General features: G+C 40.9%; 1 protein-coding gene across 5 annotated transcripts; it reads left to right on the top strand.

Annotated features, from left to right (window-relative positions):
• The first annotated feature begins 266 nt into the window (after positions 1-266).
• Positions 267-14,683, top strand: scn3b (sodium channel, voltage-gated, type III, beta). Of its 5 annotated transcripts, XM_058080635.1 has the most exons (7): positions 267-498; positions 785-855; positions 4,769-4,950; positions 5,036-5,264; positions 9,057-9,195; positions 11,594-11,673; positions 13,564-14,679. In XM_058080635.1, exons 2-6 carry the CDS (start codon positions 792-794, stop codon positions 11,658-11,660), a joined length of 681 nt encoding a protein of 226 aa, XP_057936618.1. In that variant the 5' UTR covers positions 267-498; positions 785-791; the 3' UTR covers positions 11,661-11,673; positions 13,564-14,679. The 5 variants fall into 5 exon arrangements, with proteins under 5 accessions (XP_057936618.1, XP_057936620.1, XP_057936619.1 ...); XM_058080638.1 differs by lacking the exons at positions 267-498; positions 785-855 and adding an exon at positions 2,565-2,634; XM_058080639.1 differs by lacking the exons at positions 267-498; positions 785-855 and adding an exon at positions 2,840-3,173 and having other exon boundaries at positions 13,564-14,683.
• Positions 14,684-20,380: the final 5,697 nt, after the last annotated feature.

Genomic DNA, 20,380 nt, shown 5'->3' with positions numbered 1-20,380 from the left:
GGACGCCACGGGTTCGAATCCGTAACCAGGAAAAAAAAGTCAAAAGAAAGAAACAAAGATGCTTATTATTATATTTAAATTATTGATTTTAGATTCCGTTTGTCATTGTTATTGTAGGCTGCAGTGGGTTATTTGTTATAACTTTCCAAATATTTAAAGCCAATATGTCATGCAAACAGGCCCAGCTGACTTGGAAATGGCACTCAGTAAACACAGTCAGTGTAGGTGGGAGTCTCTCGCGCTTGCGCACTCGTGTGGTTAAGTGGCAAAACAAAAGGAAGAGAGAAAGGAAAGCCGCGCGAGGGAAATGTCCTCCTTTAAATGGGGGCGATTTGACTTTAAACAAGCGCTATTGTTGTTATCCCGGGACTAATTATTGCATTTCATGAATGTTGTTGTTGTGTGTGGAGTGCTAATATCAGTAGACGACAAGAAGGTTGGAGAGAATCCACAGGTCGTCGCTTTTTGGAATAATGCCCACTGATTGACCGAGCTACGGTGAGCACCCTTAAGTTGACTTCATGATAGAAATAATGAAGTTAGACGATGTATGGCGCCTCCGTTTAGCGTAAAAGTCGCGTCGTTTACGGTGAAAAGAGATTTCCGGTCAACCAGAAGAAGGAGGTTGTGATTTTCAGCCTCGAGGACGGAAGTCAGCGACCGAGGAGAGGCGCTGTCCTCGGTTCTGAAGTGTCTTCAGGGACAACACACTCGTAATTGACTGTGGGACAGTGGGAGTCTCCTGCCAAAAGAGAAGAGTCATCTTGAGCTCCTGTGCCACCAGGAAAGAGATGAACATGCAAAGACTTCCGGGCGGAATTCATCTGACAACTTTGCTGCTTTTGGTTTGTATGGGTAAGTACGAACACGGAAGAATTGTGTTTGGATTTTGCTGTCTTTATGCATTAATGTGAAATACAATTTCAAAGATGGGCGTAAACTTTAAAGTGTAAATTGTTAGCTTTAATTCAAGAAGAAACACATCAGCCGTGCACATCCAGTGTTCATGCTTTGTCACGGGATAGCCCCCCACTCCCTCCAAAAATAGCCTGCAATAAGGGAAATCCGTGAAGTAGCCAACTTTATTTTCCTACAATGATTGTACGTATATGTTTTAAGGCTGTAAAACCCTCACCATACATGATGAAAAAAAATTAACATCAGACAGCCATTAACATTTTCTCACATATCTCTCTTCTTTAAACCCTCAAAGTTCACATCTGGTTTGAAATTTAATGATCAACCAACCAGGTTGGACACAAGAAATTAATAAGTGACTCACACGTACTACACTCTGACTATGCCTCCTGGCGCCGTTTGGCTGTAGCGTTTGTGTATCCTTGTTAAAACCTAATGCTCATGTAGTATTGTATTCCTCCTTATCGTCCTCCATGAACCAAGATTCATTGACAGTATTCTCTAAAGGTGCCCACAGCAGCTTAACTTCAGCCTTTCTTCAGCAATAGGAATCGCTAGCAAGAAGACAAACGGCGGTACTGTATGAAGGAGACTGATTGAAAAGTAACTCCCAATTACTCCCTCTAGGGAGTTACTTTTCAATCACCCTGTATATTTAGCCGGCTTGGCATACTGAGAAGAGGTGGAGGGACGACAGCTTTACTCAGACTCACACATATACAGCATCCTCTACTGGTAGTAGTAAACACTATAACAGCCACATAAAACAGAGCAGTGATAGATCACTCTAATACACCACAAGGACGCAGAACACAACCTCTTCACATGCAATTGCAATAAAAAAAACCGCAAAGTAGCGAGGGAACGCTGTCCTAGATGCTTTAAAGAGATAGATACTTCATAGATCGATTGATATATACTTAAAAACCCATTTCTCTTGGCTCAAAAGTAACTATAGACGTGATTGCAAATATGGCTTCTATTTTTCGAGTCGCTTTGACTGATCTTACCAAAGTTTCATATTGTCATTAAAACAAATACAGCAACTCCAGTGGGGCAGTGAGTCTTTTTCAGAGTAAAGTAAAAGCTTTAAAAAGTATTAGTACTTAATTAATGTCTAGTTAAAGTATATGTAAACTGAAACAGAATAAAACATTAAGTAGAAATGTATTTCTAATTAATGATAAAATAAAATAGTATAAAAAAAGGATAACGCTTGACTTTAATTTAATTTATTTGATTTGATTTTGACTACGGTTGACAGCCTAAATCAATAATCAATCAAAGACAACTCATTATTTGTGACTTGGAATATTCAATGAATATTACGGCAGCTCGCTAAATAAATTGCTGGATAAAAAACACTAGAAAAAAATGTCAAATAAAATCTGATGTGGTACTTAAATAAATGATAAATTAAACAGACAAAACAAATTATTTGTGATTTTTGATAAAACAGAATAAAACGTATATGTGCCTCACTGGACTTTTTGTCGTCATGTTCTGTGTTCTGCTGCTTCGTGCCTGCCGAGCCTTTGCAGTGCACTGCCGCCCTGCAGGAGGCGGAGTTTCTTGTACGCACCTGCGGCTAATCACTCACTCAGCCTTCTTAAGCAAGGCAGCAGGCCTCGCTCGTTACCAGATTGTCCTCAGCTTCCTCAGTGTGTTGTTCATTCCATTTATCTGCTCTCTGGCTTTCACTGTAGCATGTTCTTGGTATGTTTCTGCCGGCTTATTTGGTGGTGTTGTGGTTCTTTGTAAGGGCTAATTATTTCCTGCTTGGCTTTTCCATCAGTGTTTTTCTTCGTCTGCCTTTTTTCTCCATTTAGCCTTTTTCTAGTCATGTTTTTTTGTTCTGTATTTTTGTGTGGCTTTTCACTATTTTTCTTTGGGTTCTAGTATTGCTATTATCTTTATTTGTACTCTACCTCCTCTGAGGACACTTTGTGTTCATATTTTTAGGATCCAGAACCGACTCACTTTTATTTCCATGATTGTAAGGTTGACAGCTTAATCATGTTGAATACTCCGTCAATACGAATGATCGGACTTACTGTTACCGTCCAATCAAATGAAACTAAGTCTGGCCTATAGCGGAGTGCAGCAGGCCAACAGTCTCCACTGAATCCAATTTGGAGCAAATGCCAAACCTCAGCAAGCATTAAAGTGACGTCCACTCAATTTTCCAGCTCTGTGAGCATCGGGAGAGCCTTGATCCGCAATACTTGATCACCAATCCAAGATCGTCCAGGCCAGTAAGCACTAATGATGGCTTCTGCCCATTAGTATTTGCTGTCGCGGGGGTGGGAGGACATTTGTGTAGGTGGCGTAGAAAAAGCCGAACAAAAACTAATGGGTGCATACAAATGTGACGGCTAAATAATAGGAGGCAGAATAAAGTGAGGAGGATGCGTGGAAAAGAAAATAATTCCATAGGCAAAGAGAGATGTGCTCTAAAGTGAAATGTGGCAGCAGCAGACTCTGTCCGGGGCTTTGTGTGACTGGGTACAGTTCTCTTATATAAGCCAAAGCCCCCCCGGGCAGGCTGTGACAACATTGATTCCATCATTCCATAATGCAACCACTGAGAGGAAGAGTGCAAAAAGCCCACAAATCGTTGAAAGATGAAAGATAAACGGGTAATTCATGGATCTACAGCAATATGGAAAGTCACACTCAGGAACACGGGAGTCCGACTTCCCGATGCTTCAGCCCAAGAGGTGATGCTTGACTGCTATTACTACTAAGAACTTCACGTTGCACTTCTTTAGACAGCAGGCTAGTTGAGACTGAATCAGCAGCGCCCCTGCCACGGTCAATTTCACCCAAATTGCTTTAAACCAACTTCAGTTCTACAGATGGGATATGATGATATTAAAGACCTACCCTCTTAGCTCTGAGCAGGGCGGAGTCTACACAGATTCTTTTGTTCTACCAGCTGTCAACCAATGCTAACAGTCTTATGTAAGGTTTACGATTCGATTTAAAAATGAGTAAATACAAACAATTGCAATGCCAGCGCTGGCTAGCATGATCAGTTCCCCAGCTAAGGTTCGGGGTCCCCGTTCCTCGTTCCCCTATTCCTGCTGTGGAGACGCTCCCAATGACTCCTGTAACTGTTTATGTATCGGTCTGGTTTGGGTAGAAGGCTGGACGCCTCAGCCAGGAGATAGCATGCCTCTTTGTGAAATGTTTGTGAGAGATTATGGGAGAAAATGCCCCCCTAAATAATTAGATATTTTATATAGAATTTTTTTTTTTACAAAAAAATGTCTGACAAATGTTATACAATAGGGCAAAAGCAGGCTAATAAGCAAGCCAATAAGCAGGCTAATACTAGCCTACTACTACTACTAGTAGTAGTAGTAATAATCAGAAGAAGAGTAATGATGATAGTAATGATAATAGGCTAATTAATAATATAATAATGATTATTTTAAAATGATCACTGTCCACTGGTTTTGCAGTGTAGATTGTGTGTACTTGTGTAAATTTAATGGTGGCCTAAAACAATTGAGTATCTCTACTAAATCTGTCCAAAAGTGGGAAAGTTATATCCCGGTTCTTGTTCCTTATTTGTTTTTGTTTGATTTTTTGGATGTCTACTACATTCATTCTTATCCTGTGCATCTCCAGGGGGCTAAGCCCCCCTGCCCCTGGCTATCACTGTAGCTAACATAACTGTGCTAGTGTTGCTAACACCTACGATGCCCCCGTCTAACTGTGGGATTTTTTACAGTGAACATTCATCCCCCCAGCTGTTTATCAAGGGATGGACAAATATGGTGATCCAGTGCTATGTTTACCTTTTTTAGCGGCTAGGCTAATCGTGCCATCATTTCCTTTTCAGTTGACCTGTGCCAGCCGGTATGCGTGGACATCCCATCAGAGACGGAGGCCGTTCTAGGAAAAAGGATGAAGCTGACGTGCATTTCCTGCATGAAACGTGAGGAGGTGAAAGCCAAGACCCATGTGGACTGGTACTACATGCCGAAGGTGGAAAAAAACCAAGGCGAAAACGACAAAACCCTTGTGGGTTCAAGTTTGCTAAACTGATTGGGTTGGGTTTTTTTTGTACAACGAAAAGCTCCAAAACAGATGTTGGCCTGTTTTTTAGATCTATAAGTACGAGGTTGACCTTCCAGTGGAGGTGGACGGGCCGTTTAAAGGCCGCCTGGCGTGGAATGGCAGCCAGGACTTGCAAGACATCTCCATCAGCATCCTCAACGTCACCTACAACGACAGCGGCGTCTACGAGTGTCACGTGCTCCGCGAGTTCGAGTTTGGCTCCTTCACTCCGTCGGCTTTCATGATGAAGAACATCACGCTGAAGGTGAAAGAGGAAGGTGCGGCATAACACTTTCTTTTTGTGCTGGAACCAGCTCTGATTACAGGGGTTATTTTCAGAGTGGCATTCGGATTTTAGGATGGCGTTATCTGCCTCTTCAAGGGTTGTCACCGTCACAAGTGCAGTGCTGAGAGATAACGCTGGAGCGGAGCTGATGAAGTGAAGAGTTCCTTCACTCCAACGTTAAACTTAAGCACAGAGCACACTGTGTTTGTTTGTCCGGCCGTACGTTAGCCTGGTTGTTGGAGGATGACGGAAGATATCACAAATGAATGGACGGGATAATACCTTGTTATTCTGGAGTAAGGGAACAGTTAAATTACCACTTGACTAGGATTTATCCATCTGTTGTTAGTCCATTTACACTTCCGCTCAAAAGTTTGGGATCACTTGGACATTTTTTTGTTCAGTCTGAGATATGGCTTTTTCTTGGCAGTCCTGCTATGAAGTCCAGCATCCTGAAGTCGCCGCTTCACTGTTGATACTGACACTGGTGTTTGATGGCTACTATTTAGTGCAACTGCCAGGTGACGACCTGTGATGCGCCTTTAACTACACACTCTCAGATATTTGTCTTCTGGCATAGTTGTGTATCGTTTTTCTGTCCTTGTTAGACCCAGTTTGTGCTGCTCTGGAGTAGTTAACAGCATGGTAAGAGATTTTAGTTTTAGTTTAGATTTTTAGATGGCTTTTCTAATCATCTATTAGCCTGATAAAATGATGAACTTGGATTAGCAGCCATACCAGGAGATTGATGCAGAGGACTGACAGTTGTTGATAGTAGGCCTCTATGCAAAAATGGAGATCCTTCTTTGAAAATCATCTGATTCATTTTAATTGTTTGTGAAATGAATAAAAAATGTTTGTGAAATGGAAAAAAAAATTTGTGAAATGCATGAAAATGTGTTTTTTTTTGGAAAACAAAGAAATTTGCAAGTGATCCCAAACTTTTGAGCGGTAGTGTATATCCATAAAATGTAGACCTGCAATAGCAATCAACCTCCCCAAGTGACTTAATATCAGCGAATACGCGCTTTAAATCCATACAAGTGGCAACCAGACAGCCCAAAACGGTTAGAAATAAGGACTACTTCGTCTCCTGGGAAAGCCGCCAAGTATCAAGCAAAGCCAGCCAGTGCCTACAATTTATTTGTTCATTGTTAGAAACATGAAAAGATGACAACCTGATAAATGAAATCTTTGGCTGTTTCACTGTGCATACATAAAACGTGTACTAATCATGTGATCATACTGCGTTGTATCCAACATTCTCAGTATTTCAGATATGACATGCATCAGTGTGAAGGAGTCCTTTTGTGGCCACGTTGACAACTGAAGGATTAATTGTGTGTCTTGTTTTGTCTGCCCTTTGTCTCTGCTTTCTTTTAAAAAGGGGTAATGTATTTTGCTTCATGCTTTCTTGGCTTGCTGAATGCTTCATTCCACAGTGACTATACAGTGCAATACATTTATTTACAACACCGTCACGGGTCACAACATTAGGGATGCCTGTTGACACATCAGTACAGCTCTTGTATTGGATATCATCACATTGGTAAAGAGTATCTGGCTTACAATACGGTGGATGCCAGCACATTTGACCCAGACAAATTTGCGAATTTATGGTAAAAAAAATAATAAATATATATATATAATTAATTAGTATGTAATTCATTTTATTTTTTTCTACATAAATAGGCATTTTCAAGATAACATTTCATCCACTCTAGAAATATGTGATAGTAAAACATAAAATGTGTAGCATAACAGTTGAGCATACGTTTGGTTCCTTTCCTAACCCTTTTTCAGATCATCAAAGACATTTAAATATTAGTCAATGACAACACAACTGAACACAAACTGCAGTTTTTAAATGAAACTTTTTATTGAAAGAGTGAAAAAGTGACTGCCTCCCGTTTTTATCGTAAAAACTTTTTTTCATAGGTTGGCTGTTCCTGCGACTTATACTCCAGAGCGACTTATAAATGAAAAAAACTGTTTATGTTACATAAACACTGGACACCTTTTCTGTTTATTTTTGTGTAGCTGAATAACCATTGTGTTAGCTTATATTACACCTATTCAGCCTTCAATGCCTTCAAAGAGGACGTAATGTCTGCTTTGGTCATAAAATGAATTACCCGCAAAAACTGTGACTTATACTCCAGTGAGACGTATGTATGCTTTTTTTCTACCTAATTATGCATTTTTGGCGTTGTGCGACTTATACTCCGGAGCGACGGGAATACGGGAATTGAGCGCTATCAGTCTAAAACAGGTTATAAAGCCGTATCTAAAGCTTTGTGAGCCATTATCCACAAATGGCAAAAACATGGAAAGGTTGCAAACCTTCCCAAGAGTGGCCGGCCAACCAAAATGACCCCAAGAGCGCAATGACAACTCATCCAAGAGGTCACAACAACAACATATGTTGAAATCTCTTCACCAACTGAGGATAGAATCAGCAACCATCCGGTTTAGAGAAAACCAATCAACCTGAGCTACGTCACCCGGTAGAATAAGAGGAATGTTACAGTAATTGAAACTGTAAAATGATTTTCCAGCTGTTGGATCGAGTAGATCCAATGTTGAAATGGATAAATAAGTTGAAGGATAACAATGGGATGGAGGCTCGAACCAGCAACCATTGAGTTGAAAAACAACAACTCTACCCCCTGAGTCATGTCACCCTGTAGAATAAGCAGAATGTTACAGTAATGAAAATTGTAAAAATATACGTATTTCACCAAAATTTTCACCAAAAAATGTGAAAATTGTCCCAGAGGTGAGCGAGCGTATCGTACGGTAGTGCCTCAATGCAGCATTATAATTCAATCTTTGATGGGGTGTCAAAGTACTGGTCTCAATGACCCGCCTCGATACGAAGACCAGCAAATAGCAGGATCTGCTCGATACGTAACTGCTCAAGGCAAAAATAACCCCTTCAGTTTGTGTTTTTCCCCTTAAAGGCTCCCCCTTCACATTCCACTTCTACGCTCAAATTTCACAATGTACTGTCCCCGATAGTCGCGTATTATGTTCCAGTAATGATGTGCCTTGTAGTGGAATGGATTAGCTCATGGCAAACATTACCATGCACTTCCCCATGCGAGGGATTGCTTTACAGTGATCGGCTCTATTTGCAGAAGCTGCACACAAAGTGAAAGCTGGACCGGCTGTGCGGTCAGCAGGCTGTGTGGGATATTGCACTCGCGGTGGTTCACAGTGGCAGGTTTAGATGAAAAGATGACTTCAGGAGACAAATTTACATTCGATACAAGCTTCCAAATTACACACACACCCTGAACGCCACTGTGACTGCACATCATTCATCTAATATCATGTTTAAAAGGTAACTTGTGGAGTTTTTTAACCATTGGTGTCACAATGGAGTTTGGTCAGTTTTTGAAAATGATACACTTCACAAGCTACCTTCTACATCCGAGGTTGTACTGTGTGTGGCATGGGCAATGCAAGACCTGTTTCCAAAAAGATCTGCTTCTATCCAGTGATCATTGTCTTTTTCTATGTGCAAGGGCAAAATATGAGACGTACATCTCAGTGTTTGCAGCAACAGCAATGATAAATACAGTATTTCAATGGGATTTGGCACAGCTCTTGTATTGATCTCATTGCACTGTGAAGATGTTCCCAATGAAGCCAAGTTCATGCATCAACCAACCAACCACTGAAGAGCATGATACTGTAGTCCACATGAGTTACGATGGTGTAATCATCTCATCTGTGAAAAGAAAACACGTTTCTTGCCTCTTGTTTGTGCTCCCTGCAGCCAGTCTGGACACCGCAGCGCTCTACTCGGAGGTCATGATGTATGTGCTGCTGGTCTTCTTGACCTTCTGGCTGCTGATAGAAATGGTCTACTGCTACCGGAAGATCTCCAGGTCTGACATGCAGACGCAGGACACAGCGTGAGTATCAGTGGGGTGGATGGAAAAAAAAGTCATCTTGTAGAAGTGAGCTGACGTGGCAGTCTTATCCCAGAACTAAAGAAATGCAGAAGATGCTGTAGTTTGCATTCCTGGCCAGCAGGGGGCAGTGTCCATATCATTTCTACTACACTGTTTTAGTTAATCTGGTTGAAACTAATTAGAGCGAAACTGTAATCACTATATTTTGTAGACGCTATTGTTTGACACTCCAAGACGCATGGAAGCATGCAAACACAAAAACTCAGATGTCTTATACTTTTATATTTTTTTCTGTTTTTTCAGTGTCCACTTTTTTGCGATTAGATTAGTCTGCCCCACTCTGTCTCGGTTGACCCTACCTACATTCTTTCAGGTTATTTCAGGTTCTTTCAGGTTCTTTCAGGTTCTTTCAGGTTCATTCAGATTCTTTCAGATTCTTTCGTTCTTCCCCACTTTGCACTTAAATTATTTTTTTGTCTTCACTTTTTCTGTTTTTTTCCAAAATGTGTTAATTGATATATTATATTATTGATATGTTATGCTTGTTAGTCACTTCCTGTCTGCCGGTCACTCCGTTCCCCAAGCAAGTACAAGTTTTATTTATATTTTAAATTGCATATTTTCTCTGATTATACTATACCGTATTACTATATTGGGTAGTACAAGTGTAAAGGTCACCACAGAGGTGTTATTTCATGTCTAGAGGGCTCAAATAATTTCAAAAACTGTATGTAGAAAACTGTAAACAGTTTTTTTATGCACTAGCTATAAGATATTTAATACTCAATTTATAAATTAGGAATCCCACTTTGTGAAAATTCACTTTAAATTCACTTATAGTGCCTAAACACCCTTAAACACCCCTAAACACCCCTAAATGTGGTAATGGATAAATACTCCACTGTGCCTGTATTGTTGTTTTGGTTGACGACCCTATCCAAGACCCTTTTCAAATATGTTTCTTTCCAGCTTTCCAGGGTCCAAAATACTTTTGTAAACAAGGACATCATTCATGCTGCCAGACAGTTGTTGAAATGGCCTACATAACTTTTTACAGCCCATCCATGCCAAGTATCGCCCGTACGCCCCCATGCCATCCACTTTGTATCACTACACAATCGCTGTTGCCTTTGCCTGAGTTTCCACTGATTACATCAGTCATTTCCAATGTGACAAAGTGAGGGAACTAAAGCAATCAAAGAGTGGAGAAAGAACAGGAAGGAGCTGAAGGGGAAAAGGAGTCAGACAGATGAACAGGGAAGTAATTGAGTCCACACTGCATCTGTTTGTAACCCTTCTGTAACAGTAATCTGTCTTTCCACTTTACGCTGTCTCGACAGCTCTGAATAAATGTCTGCTGAATGATCCTTTTTTTCCCCCCCCACCGCGTCTGGCAACCGTGCTGCAGCTCCATCAGAGACGAGTATGTGTGCGTCACCTTGTCAGTGCTGACAAAGCCCCAAAAGAGTACCTGTGTAGTCAGCTCCCCCGTGGATCGCCATTGTGTTGACGAAGCCAGTCAATCCTGACTGACAACATTTTAACAGACAATTTATGTCTCGTGCGGAACAATGGCGAGCTGTGGCGTTTGTGTTTGCCGTCGACGATTAAGGCTGGTGCCAGATGTTTGCAGACGATTTACTGCACAATGCCTCTCTGTCCAGATAGCAAATATACAATGGATTAAGCGGAGAAAACATTTCAATCGACTCCCTCGTCAATTCCATCTGTCATACACTCAAAAATCGAAATGTTAAAACCCGTTGAAAAAGTGCAAGATTTGACGTTTTGCACTTCATTGGAAGCTGATAACCCAATGGAGGGGATGATCGTACAGAGATCTTCTCCACCAACCCGGGTAATGTAGAACTGGGAGATGAAGGGGATCTGCCTGGGACTTAATCGTCTTCAGTATTGGTGTCGGCCAACTTCACTCATGGATTATCGTATCGGAACATCCCCAGTTTGTCCACCCCTGTCCTAGGGACACATACGATTGTCGAAAGAGCATTAAAAAGTCCAGTTTGCATAATAGGGGACCTTTAAAAGCAAAATAGGCTCCAGCTCTCCTAATGAAATAATGGTGTCCATTTCTGATACAACTGCTGCCTTTATTAGCGAATTCCATGCACACATCGTTTGGAAGACAGCGCTGTAACATTACAAATGGTAGATATTAGCCATGCTACTCATTACTCTTCATGGCATCTATTAAAATGTGTGCTTCGCTAGCAAAGGTCATGCTTTATAAAACAATTCCTCACATTCTAAGGCTATGCAGATTCTATTGCAAATGTGCATGATGATGATGATGATGATGATGATGATGATGATGATGAAACCTCCGACTATGTAGGGGCCTTTCAGACCCTCTGTTTTTCTACCAATGTACCTGCAGGACCGACTACCTCGCCGTTCCCTCTGAGCAGAAAGACAATCCGGTTTCAGCTCCCCCCCGTTTCTGAGTAACCGTTGGCGGTCAGTGACGTGTTCTCAAACGCGCTCAACATCATCATCATCGGCTTTCGTACTCATGTTGTCGCTGTTCAGTCTGGTTTCTTCAGCGTTGCGTCATTTGTTTGTGTCCATTCAGTGTCAGGCCATAACAATAGGTACACTTGCACAATGTACCGGGGATGCAGTACAAGAGTTGTAGTTCTTTGCTAGTAACGCTGAGTTCAGCGAGGTATTCCTTCAAGCAGTACTTTTTATGTAACTTTGCGGTAGAGTCTTTATATCATATCATAATTTGTGCTGGTGTACCCAATTTTTGGTCTGGTACGTCTATTATGTAAAGTTAAAAAAATAGTTGTACTTTTATGAGAAAAAAACAAAAATGATCAAAATTGATTATCAATCAATTGATTATCAATAATTATCAAAATTGTCTTTGTCCCAAATTTTTGTTTTTTTATACAAAAACAGACACGATTGCATGAGATGAAGTCCTAATTTGATAGTCTAAATACTACAGTCATGGCCAAAGTCTTGAGAATCAGATGAGATACCCACCTCCACCTCTAGGGGATCGACCACAGGTTGGCAAAGGGATTTAGGTCCTGGCCATGGATACAAGATGCCAATGTTTGAGTTTTGGTTATTGCTTTTGCCTCATGGCTTGGTGCTCAGTTTGACACCAAACCGTTCTTGGATGGTTGGAAGTTGTTCTTAGAGGGCATTGTGGTGCCATTCTTCATCCATGGTTGTGTTCTTAGGCATCATTGTGGGTGATTTCGGGATGGTTTACTGGTGGCAGGACCCAGGGCCGGGTGCCCCAAACAATCAAAAAGACAATTCATGAGAGAAAATGAGATTTTCCCAGACTTCAGGAGTCCAGTCTCTGCATCTTCTGGAGAATTCCAGCCTGTCCTTGATGTTTTTCCGAAAGAGAAGTTGCTTCTGTTGGCCCTTCTTGAACCAGGCCATCTTCTCAGATGCACTCATGCCTGCCCACACCTGCTGCATTGGGGGGGTCCCGGTCCCGGTCCCGATCCCACAGCTAAATCAACTTTCGGAGACGGTACTGATGCTTGCTGGACTTTCTTGAGGGCCCTGAAGCCTTCTTCTCAACAACTGAACCTCCCTCCTTGAAGTTTTTGATGATCTCATAAATGGTTGATTGAGGTGCAATCTCACGAGCAGCAATATCCTTGCCTGTGATGCCCTTTTTGAGCAAAGCTGTGATGACAGCACGATTCCTTGCAGGTAACCATGGTTAACAGAAGAACAATAGAGATCCCATGCAGTCTGTTATTCTCACTCAGTCAGGATGATGTTTGTCTTTGTCAACACTCTCACCGATGTTAAACATAGAATCACGTACATGATGTCAAGTGGTCCTTTTGTGGCAGGGCTGAAATGCAGTGGAAATGGTTTATTTAATTTTGACAACTTTGCAATTCATTACCATTCATCTTATCACTCTTCAAAACATTATGAAAATATCCTACATAAAAACATAAGCAGCAGATTTGGTGAAAAAGTATTCTTAAAACTTTTGGCCATGACTCTTTATGACGGGATTGTTCTCATAATGTGTGCTTTAATTCTTGTAAAATAAGATTTTATTCCCTGAAACCATATCCCCAAAAATTCTCATAACATTACAACTATTTGTTTAAAATAAATCACCTTTTTCTTCTAATATTATATATTTTAGAGCTAAAATTGGTTAATGTATGATTTCGAAATGTATTATTATTTTGCATTATTATGACCTTCTTGAATTCAATATGTGCACCACTCTGCACTGAGTTGTTTGTATTTGTATGCACAGTTAGTACACACCCTCATTTATTTGATATTATGGTCATACAAGGATGCAGCTAGTATATTTTAATATGATGATAATGTGCTCTCTTTTGCCAGATATTGAAGCCTCCTGCTGGGACTTCTGCACCATAATAAAGATGTCGGCACTATCAGATTCCTGCCAACAGAACCCCCCTCTTGTGTATTTTCCCATAAAAAAGCCAAAAATATCAGTTTATTACCTTGTGTTTGGCTTTTTTGTGCTAAGCTAAAGTGCCCTCGGTAGTAATAGATCCAATGTCAGCTGAAGAACCTGGCAGCACTTTTGAACATCTCTTCTTTGTACCATGTAGTGCCTACGTGACGTGGACCCTTTATAAATGGAAACAAGCGCAAGACACTGCTGTCAAAGCTATCCAGCTTTTATTGGCTGTAGTTTTTTCTATAATATTTTATAAAGATCTACAGAGGTTTTATTGGTATTGGCTAATAGCTGTGTAAGAAAAATGCATTGTTTTTTTTTGTTTTAATTACTAATACGTCATGCATTGCTTGCACCGGTGGCAATATATATAATATATACTGTATAACCATTCTTGTGCCTCTCTACTCTACTCTTTTTTTTTTTTTTTAGTCACCCCGTTGGCCCCCATTCCCTCTGCACATAAATCTTTAATCCATATTCTGCAGTGAGGTCAAAGTTCCCAAAGCTTAGCTAGTTATTGCCGGTGCGGTCCATGCATACGCAGGCTAAATGCGTGCCTCACTTTCAAAATGTACACATTTTGTGCTCGTGTGACGCTACTCCTCCTGTGATGCTTCACCAGTGACTTCAATGCATTCCATCACTTTGTTCCTCTAAAATCAGACATTAAAACCTGAAATCCCTCAGATGTTGTGTGTGGATGCTAAATCAAAATGCTTTATCGGCGTATAGAGTATATATAATACGTATAAGCAGCATGAGGATGACATGATTGCTCGCTATAAAAGTGCCATGACCTTCGGGTGATCCTGTGGCAAAGCATTAAGTGTACATGAGTCCCTTGAAAGGCACAGTATAGTGGATTGTGTGTGTGTGTGGGGGGAGGGGGTGTCTTGTTTCATTTATGTATTTCTCTGAAAAATAGTGTATAACCTGTATATATTTATGTCTTCATGCTTCACCGATAGTATTTTTCATCAAAAACATGAGATTAAAAATTTTCTTTGAAGGTCCTTGAATGCACCAAAGCCGCTATGAGACACAAAAGTGAAATGTATATACCTATATGTTAGGGCTGTCAAATGATTCAAAAATGTTATCAAATTAATCACAATTTTAAATTAATTAATCATCATTATTCACCATTTGCCGCTGTAAAATATTTCCATTTTGCTTTATTTTATCAACAGAAATATAAAAGATAGGACACTTGCATTTTTAATATTTACATTTGTTTGAAGATCTGAAACATTGAGGTGCAACATATAAAGTGCGACAATATAGAGGGAGAGAGAGAGAGTCTATAGAGGCTATAGTCTCTCGCCATTGTGTGCTATGAAAAGTGCAATTTTGATGAATTTCATGGCTCGTAGGCTGGTATTGTTAGGACTACAATGACGCTTTCCATGCTATATTGGTTCACATTGCTGCACAATAACCTCTCACTGAGGTAATATATGATGGCTGGCCTTTAAAGAGAAGCCACAGCGTTCAAAATGGGTTGCTCATTTAGCAGCGGAGTGATAGATACAGCGGTTTATGTTGTCATGGCAACTTGGCTATCACAGTAGACTAAAGTAGAACGTGATCTACATAAGGGTGCAGTCACATGTTTGATTCGGTTAAAAAGCATCTGTGGTGAATATCCCTGCTGGTACGGTTCGGTTGGTGAAGTGTTCCGTGATCATCTGATCCTTGGTGAGCACCAAATAAGGGAGGTGGATGTCTGCTTTAAAACCATAAAAGCATAAAGGGCAAATAATAAGGAGAATGCGTTGGAAGCCAGTTGGTAAAGTTCAACTCAGAACATTCCTATCCTGCCTCCTCCTCATACTCCTTTTCCTGCCAACATGTTGCTCCCCTCTATTCTTAGCATTTACACCCCCCCACCCCCATACAACCAGGTAACATCCTGTCATTTACCCTCCTGTCGATACAACCCAGTAACATCCTGTCATTTACCCCCCTTCATTTAACCCCCTATCAATACAACCTGTCATTTACCCACCTGCCGATACAACCCAGTAACATCCTGTCATTTACCCCCCTGTCCATACAACCCTTCCTGTCACTTACCCCCCTGTCCATACAACCCAGTAACATCCTCTCATTTACCCCCCTGTCCATACAACCCAGTCACGTCTGTCATTTACCCCCCTTCATTTACCCCCGTCCATACAACCCGGTAACATCCTGTCATTTACCCCCGTTCATTTAACCCCCTGTCCATACAACCCAGTAACATCCTGTCATTTACCCCCCTGTCAATACAACCCTGTAACATCCTGTCATTTACACCCCTTAATTTACCCCCCCCCCATCCATACAACCTAGTAACATCCTGTCATTTTCCCCCCTTCATTAAACCCCCTGTCAATACAACCAGGTAACATCCTGTTGTTTACCCCCCTGTCCATACAACCCAGTAACATCCTAGCAAAGAAAACAACAACAAACATTTCAATGAACATTCCCAGTGACTGTATGTGTGCCAGTGGCAGCCATGACAGTATTTCTTTATTTTGTTGACTTTCTATTTGGAAATGAAGAAATACCGATGAAGAAATAGTGTGTTAGATGTTTGTGTGTTTTGTTTTGCCCCCCTTCTCCTTCTCATCTGCAAAGTGGTGACACACCTGGCGGTTCCATCCCAGGTGAGCCTGATTACCAATCAGGTGGAGCTGGCATAAAGGCGGCAGACAAGCAAGCGGTGCTGTTCTCCTAAAGACATTGCTGTGTGGGTGACCATGTGTCTGTGCTGTTTGCTGTTTTATTGCTCATACTTCATATTGTTATTGCAGCTGAACTACCCAGCATGCCTTGAGGGCATTTGGAAATAACAATTTGAAGTTACGTGTTATGTTTACTGCTTAGTGGTTGATTTATGTGATGCGTTCGCTTTCTGTGATGTGTTGTTTTCGGTTCGTTGCACCTTGAGCCTTGCTTGATTCCCCAACCACACTACACCTTAACTAATTAGCAATACATTTCTTATCACAAACAATGATGGAACGACACGTAAAGCTTCCTAATAAAGTCCTTATGTTAGGTCAGTGCTTGTCAAAGGGTAGGGCAGTACTACTGTATGTACTACTTCATACGTGATACTCGCATTTCAGGTGTGAGGAATGGAATATTTTCCACGTCTAACCTTGTTAGACTAATTTCACAGCTGTTAGCATAAGGGGATCACCCTCTAACACGGGTCTTTATTCCTGCCAATCATACAGTGGTTTGTACGGACAAGTACTGTATTTTCCGGACTATGAGTCACACTTTTTTTCATAGGTTGGCTGTTCCTGCGACTTATACTCCAGAGCGACTTATAAATGAAAAAAACTGTTGTATGTTACATAAACACTGGACACTTTTTCTATTTGTTTATTTTTTGTGTAGCTGAATAAGCATTGTGTTAGCATATCTTACACCTAAACAGCCTGTTCTCTATTATTTTATTGTTAGAACTTGCCTTCCAAGAGGACTGTAGCGTAGGCTTTTACCAAAGGTATCAAAACGATTACAAATAGGAACAATGGTTGGGCGCCAGACAGGGAAAACTGACCTGTCAATTAACAAGATAACCTTTGGATTTATTCATCCAGCTAGCCTAACCTGTGCTACAGAAGTGAATAAAAAAAATACATAAGATACTCAAAGTCAATATAACTTATATATTCAAATCCAGAAAAAGAACATTCAAATTATTCAAATCATTTGCATTTCATGTAATCACAAAAAAAATCCCTCAAATTCTCATAATGAAAAAATTCATATTCACAAAATAATCTACTGCAAACTCAAAAGCGGATTCACAAAAAATAAATTAAATGTCCATTAATTAAATTCGATAAATTAGGAACCCAGATAGTCTGTTCTCTCCGTGAGGCGTGGGAGGGTGTGTGTGTGTGTATGTGTGTGTGTGTAGTGTTTGCAGGGGGTTAAATAGTTCACAAGTCCTTTCACAATCAGTTCAGTCCAGTTCGATATGAAAGAAGGGGCAATGATTAGTGTAGGTGTATGGGTTGGGAGCTGTAATGTTCCAGGAGCTGAGGAAACCAGAAGGTAAGGGGAATGTGAGGAGAAAGGAAAATGGAGGAAGCCAGGAGAGTCAAGGGAAGGAGACCAGACTTAGCTTTTGCCGACAAAAGAGGAGGGACAAAACAGCCACGGACAGCAGGTCCAACAGAGCCTCAGATCCAACCTGCTTCAAGAAACTTTCTTCTTTACCGCTGATAATTTGTCTTGTCTCAGTTTCTCCTTCAGTTTCCACATTTACTTGAGTTCATTCCTTTTTCGATTAGTGTCTTGAATGACTTAAAAATAGTCGGCTCTTAGTTCTGATCGTCTCCTTTCTTTTCCACTCTCACTTCACACACTGAATCTCCTTTTACTCTGCCCTTTGTTCTCTTCATGCTCACAGGTGTTCCCTAATTAAATCACTTCCCCCTCCTTCTCCTGCTCAGGTGGCCAGAATTATTTGAGGTTTCCTCTCTTCTCTGCCACAGGACGTAATGTCTGTTTTGGTCAAGTAGTTAAAATAAAATAAATTACCCGTAAAAAATGCCACTTATACTCCAGTGTGACTTATGTATGGTTTTTTTCTACCTAATTATGCATTTTTACTCTTACTCTGGAGCGACTTATAGTCCAGAAAATACAGTTACATGCAGTAAATTGATACAACTGGTTCTTTCAGCATATGTTCTTTGGTCCCATGACAAAAACGTCACGCCAAAGGGTGAACGCAGCCTAATATTTGTTGTTTCCATCTTCCATGAGGGGCTCCTTGCCTGTCCTGCTGCCCATCGGCGTAACAAATGGACTTCCAATTGGAAAGTCCAGCCAGCCAAGGTCAGCTCTGTAGACTTGGATTGTCACTTCCCTTTATCCATTCATCAAGTTCATATAAATTGGTTATTGATTGGGCAACACATCCCATAAAGTGTGTAACAAGTCGCCATTATGGCTTTTGAGATCCGTCGTTAAAGTGCAATCCTGCCTCCGCCTCATCCTCTTCCTGCCAACATGCTGCCGCTCGCTTCTCCTGGTACCATTTACCTCCCTCAGGGTGCAACCCAGTAACGTTCCAGGAAAAAAAAATAAAACATTTCAATTAAAGCAGCAGCCTGTGGCAAGCATTTGGAATCACATCACATCAGCCGCACTCAGACGGGCAATGACTATAAACGCCTTCATTTGGACTCTTTTGGGTGAAAGGAAAACACACGTGTCGCTGATGGCACAAAGGCTTGTTGCCAGATCGATATCGCAGTGCCTTTTTTTTGCAAAAACAACAAAGTAGATTCTAAATTCTCATTCAAATGTGATCTTTATGCAACAGAAGAAGGGTCTTTGTCTCCATCTAGTGTAAAATGCGCCCTGCCATCAAACATGTCATCCAACAGCATGCCTGCACATGTTTGTGTGATGTAAAAGCTGGTCGCTTTCACGGCTTCTGTCTGTCTGGCCAGGCTTGCATCAAGAAGGGCATTTGGCGTAGAAGAAAAAAAATGGCCAAACCGACGACCCAAACCAGGAAAAAAATCGATTTATCGAGTCATTCCTTCCAACCACTTGATGCCTGAGCTCTGATGATGTGCCACCAGACATGGCGGTGAACCAGAAACACACCTTATTGATTGTGGATCAATAGTCACTTTCCCTCAGAGCCGAGGTCTGTCTTCTGGTAGTATTTTTGTGCGCCTTATGTGTTATCATACACGCGATTGTGTCGATACAATGCTAAGTGCGTCATTATTATGCTTTCAATCGCTTCTTCACCTGGTTTCTCGTCCTTTCTTCTCAGTTTCAGTTTCCAGTCACCCCCATCTTATCTAGTCTAGACTCTGACTCTTTCTGTGGAGTGAGTTGTTCATTAGAGCAGTGTTTCCCAACCTTTTATTGAGCCAAGTCGTACATTTAAATGAGAAAAAATGTCCAGGCACACACCACCAAGCGTGACCGATTCTGATGTGTGAATAAAAAATGTTGCAACAGGTGGATACACAGGATAATGATGTACCTTCTGCCATCTAATGGAAGCTCTTCCATTTCATCGGTATGCCTGTCACGATATGTCACTGTCATAGCTAGATGACAGTGTTTGTTGGGAATAAATAATCATATTTACACCAATTAAATGGAAATGGATCATTTCCCCCCAGCACGCTAATGTGCTGCAGCGCTGTGGTTGGGGATCGCTGATTAAAAGTGGCCTGTTATGCAAAATTGACTTTTCAATTATGCCGTTGTTAAGTGTTGGTACTGACGCGTGTTGGACCCCAAAACAACAACGCAGTGCACTAACCCGGAAAAATATGAAATGATCCAAATGACAAAAACCCACAGTACACAGGTAAAGAAAGGATGGGACACGAATAACGGTCTGTTTACGAGTTCCAGGCATGCCGGAATGACATCCAACCTGCATTTACTATCATTGAAAGGAATGCAACGTGATCTCCAGAATCTCAAACATCAAGTTGGCTCAACTAGCTAAAGTTTATTTCTTAAAGACTTAGTGACACTAATTGGCTTCATTAGGACACTTCTTATCTCAATGGTGCAATATTTGTTGATGTTTGATGATGATTATAATTTATATAATCTGCAATAGCCATACTCGCTTATATCCCTGTATACATCCACACTGTATTATAGTCACTTCATTGCAATACTGTACATATTACTGTTATTATATATTGTCACATCCATACTGTGCATACTGTT

This window comes from Doryrhamphus excisus, chromosome 8 (genome assembly GCF_030265055.1).
Source record: "Doryrhamphus excisus isolate RoL2022-K1 chromosome 8, RoL_Dexc_1.0, whole genome shotgun sequence".
NCBI classification, from domain to species: Eukaryota; Metazoa; Chordata; class Actinopteri; order Syngnathiformes; family Syngnathidae; genus Doryrhamphus; species Doryrhamphus excisus.
This window is presented reverse-complemented; position numbering and strand designations above follow the sequence as displayed.